General features: G+C 35.9%; 1 protein-coding gene across 2 annotated transcripts in view; it reads right to left on the reverse strand.

Annotated features, from left to right (window-relative positions):
• LAMA4 (laminin, alpha 4) overlaps positions 1-12,703 on the reverse strand; it is a 124,769-nt gene that overhangs the window by 17,756 nt on the left and 94,310 nt on the right. For both annotated transcript variants that reach the window (XM_004673783.2, XM_004673784.2), the window contains exons 27-31: positions 11,498-11,636; positions 10,899-11,036; positions 9,016-9,149; positions 6,922-7,083; positions 6,011-6,164 (exon numbers count right to left, since the gene is read on the reverse strand). In XM_004673783.2, coding sequence (XP_004673840.1) covers positions 6,011-6,164; positions 6,922-7,083; positions 9,016-9,149; positions 10,899-11,036; positions 11,498-11,636 — 727 coding nt within the window. The remainder of the gene's footprint in view (positions 1-6,010; positions 6,165-6,921; positions 7,084-9,015; positions 9,150-10,898; positions 11,037-11,497; positions 11,637-12,703) is intronic.

Genomic DNA, 12,703 nt, shown 5'->3' on the forward strand with positions numbered 1-12,703 from the left:
GGTGAATCCTCTCACTGCCCCTGCACCTCTGGCCTGTACCCCAGCTCTGTATGCATAAATAAATAAATCTTTAAAAAAATAGTAATTAAAGTGTACATTATTTGGGTATTTTCCATTCATGAAATATTAAGACTCCTGTCTTCTTTTCTTCTACCAACATAGGCAAATATAGCAGTAGGAACAACAACAGCGCAGAAATAATTTTACAAGCTCACAATTAAAATCTGTCATAGAAAAGCAGAGTAAATGGAAGCTATAGGGTTCGCTGCTCTATACATTTAAATTGCACACCTTAACAATTTGAAAAATAAAAAGTTGGTAATAATAAAACCCTGCCAGAATCAATGAAACATATCATAAGGCAAAAATATCACTTTAACACAGAGCTACTTACACATGTGTGTAAAAAATTAGCATATTTACTGATAGCTTCAAAATGAGCTACCAAATGACCTAGCAATTCCACTCCTAGAAATCTACCCAAAGGACATAAAAACATTAACTTAAAAAACACCTGTACCTGGATGTTTACTGCAGCACTATTCACAATAAGTAAGACATTGAAACAACTAGAAGCCCAAAAATAGATGACTGGATTTTGAAGATGTGGTTGATGTACACAATGGAATACTATTCAGCAATCAAAAAGACAATGCCACTCACACCAGCATGGATGAAGCTAGAAGGGATCATGCTCAGTGAAGTAAGCCAGAAGGAAAAAGAAAAATATTGAATGGTTTTATTTATAGAAGGAATATAGGGGAACCAAATAAGGAATTAGGAAGAATATAACAACAATAAAATAACAAAACTAGTAGTCAACCACAAATAAGAGACATTCTGTGAGGGAGGGGAAGGAAAAGGGATCAAGCACACAAGTGACCATGGTGATGGTTCACAGGTGAACTGGTGGTGGGAACTATGAAAAATGCACAATGATGTAAAAGATAAAAATAAAAAATGATTTAAAAATATTTTTTGATGATAGGATACAGGATGTACTGCAAATTGCTTATTGACTTTAAAATCTAGAGTTGTGAATCTATTAGTTAATATTTGATGGTTGTCTTAATTTTTGAAACCAATTAAAAGTAAATGCAAATATATTGGATCATTCAGTCATTTATTCATTTGTTCAAGCAAATTTTTACCTAATAGGCAGAAGTGAAGGGGAAGGAAATCAATCTTCCTGCACACCTTCCATGCACAGAGCATGGCAGGGGGGTGGAGGTGGGGAGTAAAAAGTGAGAAACGGTTCCTGATTTCAAAGGAACTGAAAATTGATTTGGAAAAACAAGCATACAAATAGCAAATTGGAAGCCAGGCTGATACCAAATAGACACGACCTTAGATGACTTGTCAGAGGATAGGTTTTATTTTCTAGGTGATGAGAAGCCATACAAATTTTGAAAGCACTGACCCACTTACAAAGAAAGACTGCAATAAAACAAGGCCAGATAAGAGAGAAAGCACTTGATAATAAAAAGAAATGAAGAAAACAGCAAGAGTCAGTATAAGATAAAAGATTAGATAGAAAAGGTGACTTCTGGTTCAGGATTACTGCAAGAACACATACATTAAGTTTTCTCTCTCCAAATTCCCAGTGAAATGTCATAAGAAATATACATATAGAAAATTCATCATAGTCCTGAAAAATTAGGCGATTTCTATTTGTTGAAAAATTCTAGGAATACAAAAAAGATTAAATAAATGGGCAACAAAAATCTCAAAAATCTCACCTGGGTAAATGAAAAGATCTCCCCAAAATTCAGTGTTTCCAGCAAATCCTAGAATCACCCTCAAAATCCAGGAACAGGCAGCAGAGGGCGGAGAGTTCATTAAGGCGCAGATCAGTGTGCCACACCCTTTTTTCAAGTGGCAGTGGCTCTAGTGGGTATTTGCATGGATACTGATAGGGTGGTTAGCTTGGAGAAGGGAGATGGGAGTCTCCCAGAGACTCACATACCCTAAAGAAATGCCCACCAGTCTACACCATCCATTTTCCCTTCCCCACACAGTCAGGACTCGGAAACTGACTCATGTGCTACGGAAACAAGGCTTCCCTCTTGGATGTGGGACTCATGTCCCATTGCCATTACTTATGGGCCCAGACTTGGGCCCTACAAAAAAGGACCCAGACCTTCAAATCATGGGTAGACAGAGTGGGCCTACACATTGGAAGACAATATTTCCTCCAACTCCATGTTGTATTTCATTTTTGATGGAGTAACAAGTCTTGTAGTGAGAGCTTTGAGCTCACTGAGGGAAACAGTGGAAATAGATAATTTGCACGGAATCTGATAAGTGGGATGAGAGGCTGGAGGGGGCTTGGGGTATCCTCTAACCTTGGTTACTCCATATTCTCTCCATTCCTATGGAGATCTTTTTCTTTCTTAATCAGTGCACCCACTTAGTTGTGGAAAGAGAACAACTACAGACAACAGAGACTTAGCAAAGTTACTGGACATGAAGGTCTATTTTATGAGCCCTGTGAACCCTTCTTTTTCAGTTTTATGTTGGACAATCTATCTTGTATCTGCTGCAAAAATTAGTATGTTCTGGTATCTTCATATATGGCAACCAAATACTGCAATTCCTCTATGGATATGTACTCTCATAATAAGTTAGAACTTAATCAGTAACTTCATTACCATGTAAAACACTCTACTTGGCAATAGGATAGTGTGTGTGGACTTCTGACTTCCACTGGACTTTATCATGTACATATTTTTTTTCTCTCTAAGAGTCTACTAGTTGTTGTTTCACTGGTGGCATCAATTTAAATTTAGCAATGTTCTTTTGTTTCAGGTAACAGTCAAGCTAATTTGAATTACTTAAGAAAAGCAGCAATGTGTTGTAATGATAGAGGAGTATTTTACCATCCAAGAGAAGACAGTATCGTGGGATCCTACCAGGGGCAAGAATCAGGAATTGGAAATCTAGGAAGAAACAAGCATTTCTTTTCTGAATGCTTCTGTATATGAGCTTTGTTTTTCTTAGATTATCTGCTTTTACTCTTCCTATGTAATGAAGCTTTTGCCTCTTCCTATAAAACAACTTTGTTTCTCTGTGCATGATTAATACAGAACTCTTAGGTTCACAAGTTTTCTATTCAATCACCAACCTAGACCAGTTTCTCTGGGTTCTAAGTTTCCAAGGAAGCAAATCTAGTAGATTGGTTTAGTTCACATGATTTACTGTGGTTCAATTATCTAGATTACTGTGGTTCAATTATCTAGATCCAGAGGATTTCAATACCTAAAAAATATTGGGCCAACAGGTGAGTGGGGAATAATTCTCAGAGAAGGGAGTAGGTGGCAAGATACCTCAAAAGATGTCTATTACAATCCACACAATGTTAATTATACATTAAACTCTAAGTGAGAAGCTACTTTTACAAATCTACCTGTAGGAGTCTATTCTAAAGATGTATTTAGTAATATAAAAAATTAATGTGCAATGATCTTTGCTCATAAAAGAAAGAAAACTAGAAACATCTAGAAGTCTATTAGCTATATGAATTATAATACATAGAATATCTGGAAGCTATTATGAAAATAAATTATTAGAAGTCCAACTCACTGTGATTCAGCTTTAATAAAATTTAAACCAGATTCCACACATTTTTCTTGGTAAATATTTAAGAAGCTACTGATAAAAGGCTAACTAGAGAGAAGATTAGCAAGCATTGACATTATGTTTACCAGAAAATATAGGTCAAATCTATAGTGATACTATATCTTGCTATTACAACATTAGATTTATGAAATCATTTAACAGAAATATTGAGAGGTTTCCTATAATGTTGAAACATTTTTGTTAATAATTCAAAGGACAGTTCATTATAAATTTGGCTATAAAAGTTTGTTAGGAAACTACATTTGATAGACAATTTCAGAGAAAGCTGTATTTGCTATGAAAGTTGATCTTTCTCGTCAGCCTATGATGTTAACCTACTACCTGTAGTCCTTTCTAGTATTCATGCCTCAGTTAAACTATTCTCAGGATAGCCTTTGAGCATCAATATACTAAGGTGACAGTAAGACTTTGTCAGACATTCCAGTCTCCTTTGAAAAATCCTTCCTCATATCCACTAGCAACTTCATAAAAATCAATGAAATTATCTTTCTACCTGAATCATTCATTTAAAAAAAGTCCTCCATATGAAATTCAAGAAGACACCCCCAAAATGACCAAGTTTTGATTACATGTGATTAAGATTATTTTATTACCGATAAAGACATCACTGTTAATATGATGCTTTGTGGGGATTCTCAAAAGAATCCACACAAACCCAACCACATGTGGAAATGCTCAACATATAATGATCAGTGAAAAATCATCACAAATGAAGATCTGGTGGGGATGCTTCCCTCTTGCTAACGCTTCAAAACCAAGCTTTGGAAGGAAATCAATTACTCCCTTCAAGGGTGCTCAGCCTCACTGGCACTTAAAGCAATGCAAATTATAATCTCAATGAGCTTATAATTTTGTTCAGTCAATTGCTGAATTATAAATATTTTATTATTATATCTAGCATTAGCAATTACTTGGAACAACAGGTTCTTTTACATGATGTTTGTGGGACTGTAATTTAGTATTGCCTTAATACTGAAAACCTACATTCCCTTAAATCAGGCAATAATGCTTCTGGGACATGATCCTCCAAAAACACTCATGAAACTTTATAGAGATAGAAAAGCTAATATTCATGAAATATTACTAAAAACCAGGCACCGTGGTAAGTATATTTTGTACATTAATTCATTTAATCCTTACAACAATCCTATGAGGCATATACCAATAGATATTTATTCAATATCTATTAAGAATATTGTTCTAGGTTCTTGGGAAACATCAGTAAACAAAACAAAGAGCTTGCATTCTAGCAGAGACAATCTATAATAAAAAACACAATAAAAATTCTATAATAAAATAAATGATAAATGAAATGGAGAAAAGAAAATCGGAAAAGGCAAAGATCAGTAGTAGCGGTAGAAGGCAGGAAGCAGGCGGTGGTCTTACCCAGATGCTCAAGATAAGCCTTGATGAACATAGGAGAATTGGGCAATGTGAGGAGGAGAAGGAGCCTTCTCTGCAGATATTTAGGGGAAGAAAGTTTCAAGAGAAGGAAAGTTCAAGTGAAAATTTTAAGAAGTGGACAGTCCATTTTAGAATAGCCAGGTGGCCAGTATAAGAAGATGAATGAGTGGAGAAAAGGAGCATGGGTAATATAGAACCCTTCATGACTTTGCAGGGACTTGGGATTTTGAGTGTATTGGAGGCCACTCTGAGCAGAGGAGTGACCTAATAAAGCTGACGTTCATAGGCTTCAGCTGCCGTGTTTGGAATAGATGGATGGAAACAGGTAGAGTCAGGGAGGTTTTGGGCAGCTATTGCAATAATTCAGATGTGAGGTGATGGCATTTTGGATAGGTTGGAGCCCTGGTACCTGACTGCATCATTAAAATTAGACTAGGAAGGGGGTGGGGAAGATTAGACTGCAAGATCTGGAAGGAAATAAGAGTTTTGTTTGTAATGAAGGCAAGTAGTAAATATATTGGAACTAAATATTAGAAAATGCATTTTCAGAATTCAAGATTTGATGGGGAGTGGGTCTAGTTGATGATTGAGATCAACTGTCTATATAGTAGCTGAACTGAAGGTCACGGAAGGGAGGGAAAACAAAGACCTGAACCTTTAATCATTTCTATAACGGTGACAAAAGACTGACATGAAAGCAAATGCTCCTGAATAACATACGTTAGATATACAAATTGGTAAGTGCAGAGCGATTGTAATCCTTGTAATGATAGGATGTTAGAAGTATGAGTAAAAACTGATTCAAACTGTTTCTCTTGAAAAAGAATTCATGCAAAAAATCTGATACAAAAATTTCATTTTTTTATCTGTGTGCAGTGCAAATTCAAGTAAGTTCTATAAAGCACCAGTGTCTAGAATTGTGGGTGTGGGCTCTGAAGACAGCTGGAAATATAGTGTCATCTTTTACCTTTTTATTCTGACTTGTTTTAGATTTTGAGGAATTTCTTCCCTTTTTGTGAAGGAGAAACAAAGGTGACGACTCAATGGGACACTCAAAGAGAGAAGTGTGAACCTTTTCAGAATACCGCTGGAAATCTTCCACTTCTACATCTCTGTCCAACCTATATTTGTAACACAGAAGGAAAAACTTAATCAAAAATCATTGCTCAGAATTACATAATGAAAACTGAAAGTCAAAGAAACTGGCATTGTGTGTATGTGTGTGTGTGTTAAGGACCTTTATCCAGTAGCCACTATCTTCATCAGCACATTTTAAAGGTTCATTCAATCAATTACTCAATAATAACAATATGCTGGCCCCAGAATTTTCTGACACATGTGCATTTTTCTCCTTCCCACACTGTATGTTAACTTAAACTGTGTTAAATTTCTTCTGTGCTTGTTCTTGTACTTAGAGAGTCCTCATTATCTTTGTGAAGGACCTAGAATAATGGCTTTGTCTAAAGTCATGCATTAATTAAGATTATTCTCTTAAACCTCTAACAAGGATTTGGGTATGTAGTTCTACATCCAATATTTATGGTTGCTGTATGCCAGGGCCTATATGAACATTATCTCACTTAATCCTCATAAAAAGCCTACCAGATAGACACGATTATTATCTGCATTTTGGAGGTGCAGAAGTGAAGGGTCCATTTAGTCACCGTCATAAAGAATTTGAAGGGCAAAAAAACCTACACAAAATCAAGTATGTTAGTTTCCCAAGTACATGCAAGTTTTAATTATTGCCTTCTAATGTCTCTGCATTATGGAATTTGAAATTTCAGAGTTCCTAGTTTCAATCATGCAAATATTTTAATTATTGATGTGATGCTCTTTATCAGTTATGTATATTTGTGAATAATAAAAACATTATACCTGGTAAAGTAGGCGTTACTTATACAGCCAGTAAAATTAGCAAACTGGGGACTGATAGGTGAGCCACCAAAATAAAACTTTTCAGCTTCTTTTTTCTGTTCTGTTTTTCCTTTAGTAGGTTTCTTACTCCCAAGTCTGCTTTTATCTACTATCAGTTCATATCTGCAAAGGAAAAAGTTTCTTTACACATCACAGAGTCACCTTGAGATACCATCAAATTACCCTGAGTTCCACCTTAAGTTATAAGTCTTCTCATGAGATTGAAATGGAACATCTGGTTAAATAAAAGACAACGAATTGCCCGACTCTTCATTAGGGCCAGAATAAAGTGGTTAAGTATTTCTATATGCAGAAAAGAACCTCCAAATCACTACTGGAATTTAAACTCATAAAATCAAGGAGTTGAAATTAGTCTCAGCATTGATTTCTTCTTTTTTACCATTTCTTGTTTTTGTGGGAAAACTGGAACATACCTTATGGTGATCATTTAGTCACATTTATGGGAGACTATTTTCACTATAAAGCACATTGAATGGCTTTGGTCCTAACTGGAAATGCATTCCAAGAAAGGCCTATTAATGCTTTTTTTCTTCATGGAATACTCTATAGAAGTAGACATACAATAGCAACGTCTACAGCAGAGATTCAATTCTTATTTCAGAAAGCTTTCTTCTTTTAAAAAATACATTTAGCCTTATAATAGATACTAAAATTAATTCAAAGTGGATTAAAACTTGACTATAAGATCTAAAACCATAAAATACATAGAAGACATAGGTGATAAGTTCTTTGACTCTGGCTTTAGTGATATCTTTGCATATTGTCTTTAATAGCAAGAGAAATGGAGATGATATTTTAAAAATGGAACTATATCAAATGAAAAATCTCTGCACAGAGAAAGAAACCATTGTTAAGACAAGCAGGCAGCCTACTGAATAGGGGAATATTTGTTAACCATATATCACATATGGGGTTAATGTCCAAAATATATAAATAACTCACACAACAGAAAATTGGACAGCTCTATTAATATCAGCAGCTGCTTCAGTAAGCACATGTTCAATCCCCACCCAGGGGGGTGACCCACATGTTGCGACACCACCCACTGCTCCCCTCAGCAGTGTATTTCAGTCCATCTGCCTGTTCGGTTCCCCACTCTGTCTCTGGTGAATCTTCTCACCCCCTGCATCTCCAGCCTGCACCCCAGTTCTTGTATGCATAAATAAATATCAAATAAAATAATAAAAGAACTACCATATGTTTCAGTAATCCACTTCTGGGTAGTTAGCCAAAGAATATGGAAACATGATTTGAAAATATATATGCACCTCAATGATTACTGTAGTATTCTTCAGAATGACTAACATATAGAAACCTATTAAGTGCCTGATGATCAATGAATGGATAAAGAAGTGTTGTATGCACGCAATGGAATACCTCCCATAAAAAAGACAAAATCTTGCCAATTGTAACAATATGGATGGATCTTGAGGGGATTATGCTAAGTGAAACAAGTTAGAAGGAGAAGGCAAATAGCAAGCAAATGATTTCACGCATTTGAGGAATATAGAGAAAAAAGCAAGCTAACAAACAAAAGACAAACCCAAGACTTGACAGCAGGAGGGGAGATGGTAGAGAGGGGGGACAATGAGAGGAGCAGAAGGGTTGGAGGTGCATGGCAGGTAGATATTTGATAGTGGGCATGGTGAGACATTCAATACTACATATATTGAAGATAAAATGAGAGCTTTTAAAATGTGACCATAAAGGTAGCATTTCCAATTTTCTCCATCAAAATCTCCACAAAATCAGAATTAGAGGGGCTTCTTTAATGTGCAAAATAGTGCACTCTGCACAGTAAGTGGTACATGTGCAGGCTCCTCCTTCAAGATGAGATAGCCAATCATTACCCTGGGGGGAAAATAATTTAAGTAATTTTATAGTGATGTATTAGCAATGTCTTGAAAATGAACAGCACTTTGAAAAGTTGTTTCTTCCATCATTTAAAATAAATACTAGAAAAGTAATAGAGTCTGTTGTCCCTAACAGTCCCTTGAGTTATGTGTGGAAAGAATATAAAAGTGGACGCTGTACCTTCCGACTGAGACAGAGGCGATGACCAAGTGGGGAAGGCCGTCGTGGTACTGCCGGTCGGCCGCCTGCACCTTGCTCCCCTTCACGTCCATGAGCACTGTGCCATTATCCAGCGAGATGGAGAACACGTCTGACTGAAAGGCAAGCGCAAGTGCGTAAGGTGGTCCTGCTTCAAGGACCAGCCGGCGAGGCGGCATTGACTTGTGAAATAACTTCGCTGAATAACACAACACAATGATCTGTTGAGCTTGTTGGTACGGCCTAGGATATTAGACAAGCCTCAAGGGGAAAAGGAATCTCCTACATTTTGAACTGAAAGTTTCTGGGATGTTCCCATGGCCATTTCCTTTCCTGACTGGGGCATTTTTACTCTGTCCTCAGTCTTGCCCTGGAAAAGGCAGTATCTGACCCTCCTTAGGGATGTTGTTAAGTGACCAGACAAGAGTTAACCTGCTAGTGTGTCTTTTAAAATGTTTTTTGTTGGGCCCTCCCTGGTGGCGCAGCGGCTTAAAGCACAGCACCAAGAAGCTTAAGCCACTTCTGCATGAGTTTGATTCCCGCCTGCCCCAGAGGAGATCCACATGGCGCGACAGACTTCTCCTGACCCGCCTGCTGCTCCCATCAGCAGTGTACGTCGTCGATCTGCCTGTTCTGCTCCCCACTCTGTCTCTGGTGAATCCTCTCACCCTCCGCATCTCTGGCCTGTACGCCAGTTTTATATAAATAAATAAATAAATCTTTAAAAAAAAAGTTTGTTGTTGATAGAAGAAGCAAAATAAAAAGAAGTACAAATGAACATCTTTTTCCAAATATGTTTATTGCCTGTTTAAGACATTGGCAAAATGACCTCCTACTTTCTACTGATAGCTCTTACTATTACTTTCTATGGACAAAAACCCAGGGTTATCTGACGCAGGTTTGGTGGCAGAAGAGTTTTGGGTGAATTTTCACAAATGCTCCTGACTTAAATTCAATGTAATTTAATGATTATACAAGGTGCATGTAATAATTATAATTAATTATATCTGTATACATATTTCCACATATGTATGTGATGGCTCATCCATCGGTGTCTATGGAGGTGATGACTTACTCAGAGATAACTCAGTGGGATCATACGGTTAAGGAACTTCTTACTTTATTCTTGGATAACATATAAGTTGAATTGAATATGACATAAGATATGTCCTATGGTATATCCAAGAAGAGATAAGTGTTTTCTATTATTTTGTAAAATGAGTTACACATGTGTATGTTCTTAACGTAAACAGCTTGCGAATACAAATGGATTCCTCATAAGTAATGCTTTAAAGTAAATGGGACAAAACACTGAATGAGAAAACCAGTTACACTGAAATGTAGTCTCAAAATATTAAAACAATAAATCTGTGATATGATAGCATTCTTTCCTTTATTAATGAATTAAGTGATAAAATCTGGCAACAAGTCTAATAATTACTACTATTTAGAAATAGCAATGAACAACACTAACATTTTGAGATATTTGTGACCATGGTAATGGGAAATGAAAAATTTTATTAATGACACAGTCACAGGTACTTGCTAAATTACTGTGGCTTATTGCCAACATTTACAGTTGAAGAAAATATTAAAATCTTGTTGAAGAAAAGATGTAATTTTTCCCTGCTTGAATCCTCAGATTCACTGAATTCTTTTCATGTACCTCTCAGGGATGGGTTTATGAACTCCCAATGGACAATATTTATAATATTTTATGAAATTCTTAAATGAGGCAATCTGCCTATGTACATGTGTGCCAAAATTAATATGAATAAACAATCAATTCTAACATGCTCTAAAAGAATTTATTAGATGAAATAATTATCACAAAAATATTTCCTCAGGGAAAAACAAATACTTACTCCTGAAGCATAATACAATAGTAACCCATTTGGCTGTAATGTTCGGAAATTAAAACCTCCTTCAAAGCCATCAAAGAAAGATATTCTCTGAGTCGAAGCAATGAAACTCTGGCCATTAAAATATGCTCTGCGAGATATCTGTGTGGCAAAAAGTAAATTAAATAAATAAAGATTAACTTGGTACTTGTGATGATTATCAAATGGATATTTATCAAATTTCTCACATACCAAAGGCCTTACCTACTAGTTTCCACATTAATAGTTATGTTTTAACATGTGGTTTATATTGGAATTCAGGCATCTTAGCCTTCCTTCTGCATACTTCTACCTAATGAGGTTCCAACTTCTCTATTCCTCTACTTGGAGTGAGTAAACATGCTTACACAACCTCTCTGGACTTTGGAAATCCAATCTATGGGTAACTGAAGCAACTGGAGGAAACAAAAGAGACCCCCCCAAATCATTCTGGTTTGAATTATTCTTTATGTTGGTGGCATGCTGGCAGAGGGAGCCCAAGATGTACGTAGCATCCCAGAGAAGCTTTTGAGAATAATTTTTTATGTCTGTTTATTAAAGGCTTTTGACTGACTGGTACTTACAAGAGAGTCTTCTGGGCATCCGTAGCCAACTCCCAGGGTTTCTGTCTGCTCTAATAGATTGAAATCTTTCTTTTGGAACTGAAAACCCTTCATGCATCCTCTGAAGTTGATAGCTAAGGGAAGTTGTGCTTTTAGGTTCCTGGAAAAGAAAATTAGTCTTTACTGATATAGATAATGATGATTTATTTCTACATGTGTAAGTAATGAAATTTGATTTTATTTATAGTCATTTACAATAGTTTTATAATTAGTCTTAGCCTCATGCTTTCTTTGATAAGGACTCAATGTCTATTCTTTATCTATGGAAGGCTTTATTAATTTATTTTATCACTTTCAAAGTCTTTAATTTAACATTAGCTCATTTTATCTTTATAAAAATACAGTGAGATTGATGACAATGCTGTTATTTCCCATTTACATATTGAACCATAGGAAGTAATATATTTGTAGGTTGAAATGATCAACTCCTTGCTATTTCATGTGGTTTAATCTATAAGATTAAACTAAGAAATGTTAACTTATTGCTTATGTCACAGATATTAAGTTTAGATTTGAAACCAGTCTTTAGTCTTCCACATGGGTCATGGATTTATCTTCCTGACTACCTGTAACATGTAGCCAACTAAGTTTGAAGGAATGTCTTAGTCAATGTAAGGTCTCTGGATCACTAGATCAGAGATGGCATTTTGCTTAGTCTGTAATCCTATTAATATCATCATGCCTAGTATATAGTAGGTACCCAAGAACAAGTTATTAGATACTGATAAATTAGTATGAAGTTAGGTTTGTCCAAGTCACGACTTCAATGTATTTTAGATGAACACTGGTCAAACTATATTTTTCTTTGACAAATACATAGGATGGGGTGCATATACTGGCAACCTTATGCTAAATATCCCATGTAGATATTTAGAAGAAGGTATTTAGTTTGGTTAAGGAAGCATGATGTTGGAGTCTTATCCTATATCAATTATAATTTCTGGAGCATGATCATGGCACTCGTGCTTATAAATGCTCTCTAGATTATTTTAATAAAATAAAATAAAAGCCAGGTTTGAGAACCATTGAACGGATTTTTCTAAAGTTGTCTCTTAGTTTTAAGCCTCTCTGATACTACGAATTCATACTATGAATGGATAGTATGACACTGTAATTAAAACTGAATTTTTGAGGGCCCTTCCTGGTGGTACAATGGGTGAAAGTGCA

Source organism: Condylura cristata, unplaced genomic scaffold (assembly GCF_000260355.1).
Source record: "Condylura cristata isolate star-nosed mole 26May11 unplaced genomic scaffold, ConCri1.0 scaffold00001, whole genome shotgun sequence".
Classification (NCBI taxonomy): Eukaryota; Metazoa; Chordata; class Mammalia; order Eulipotyphla; family Talpidae; genus Condylura; species Condylura cristata.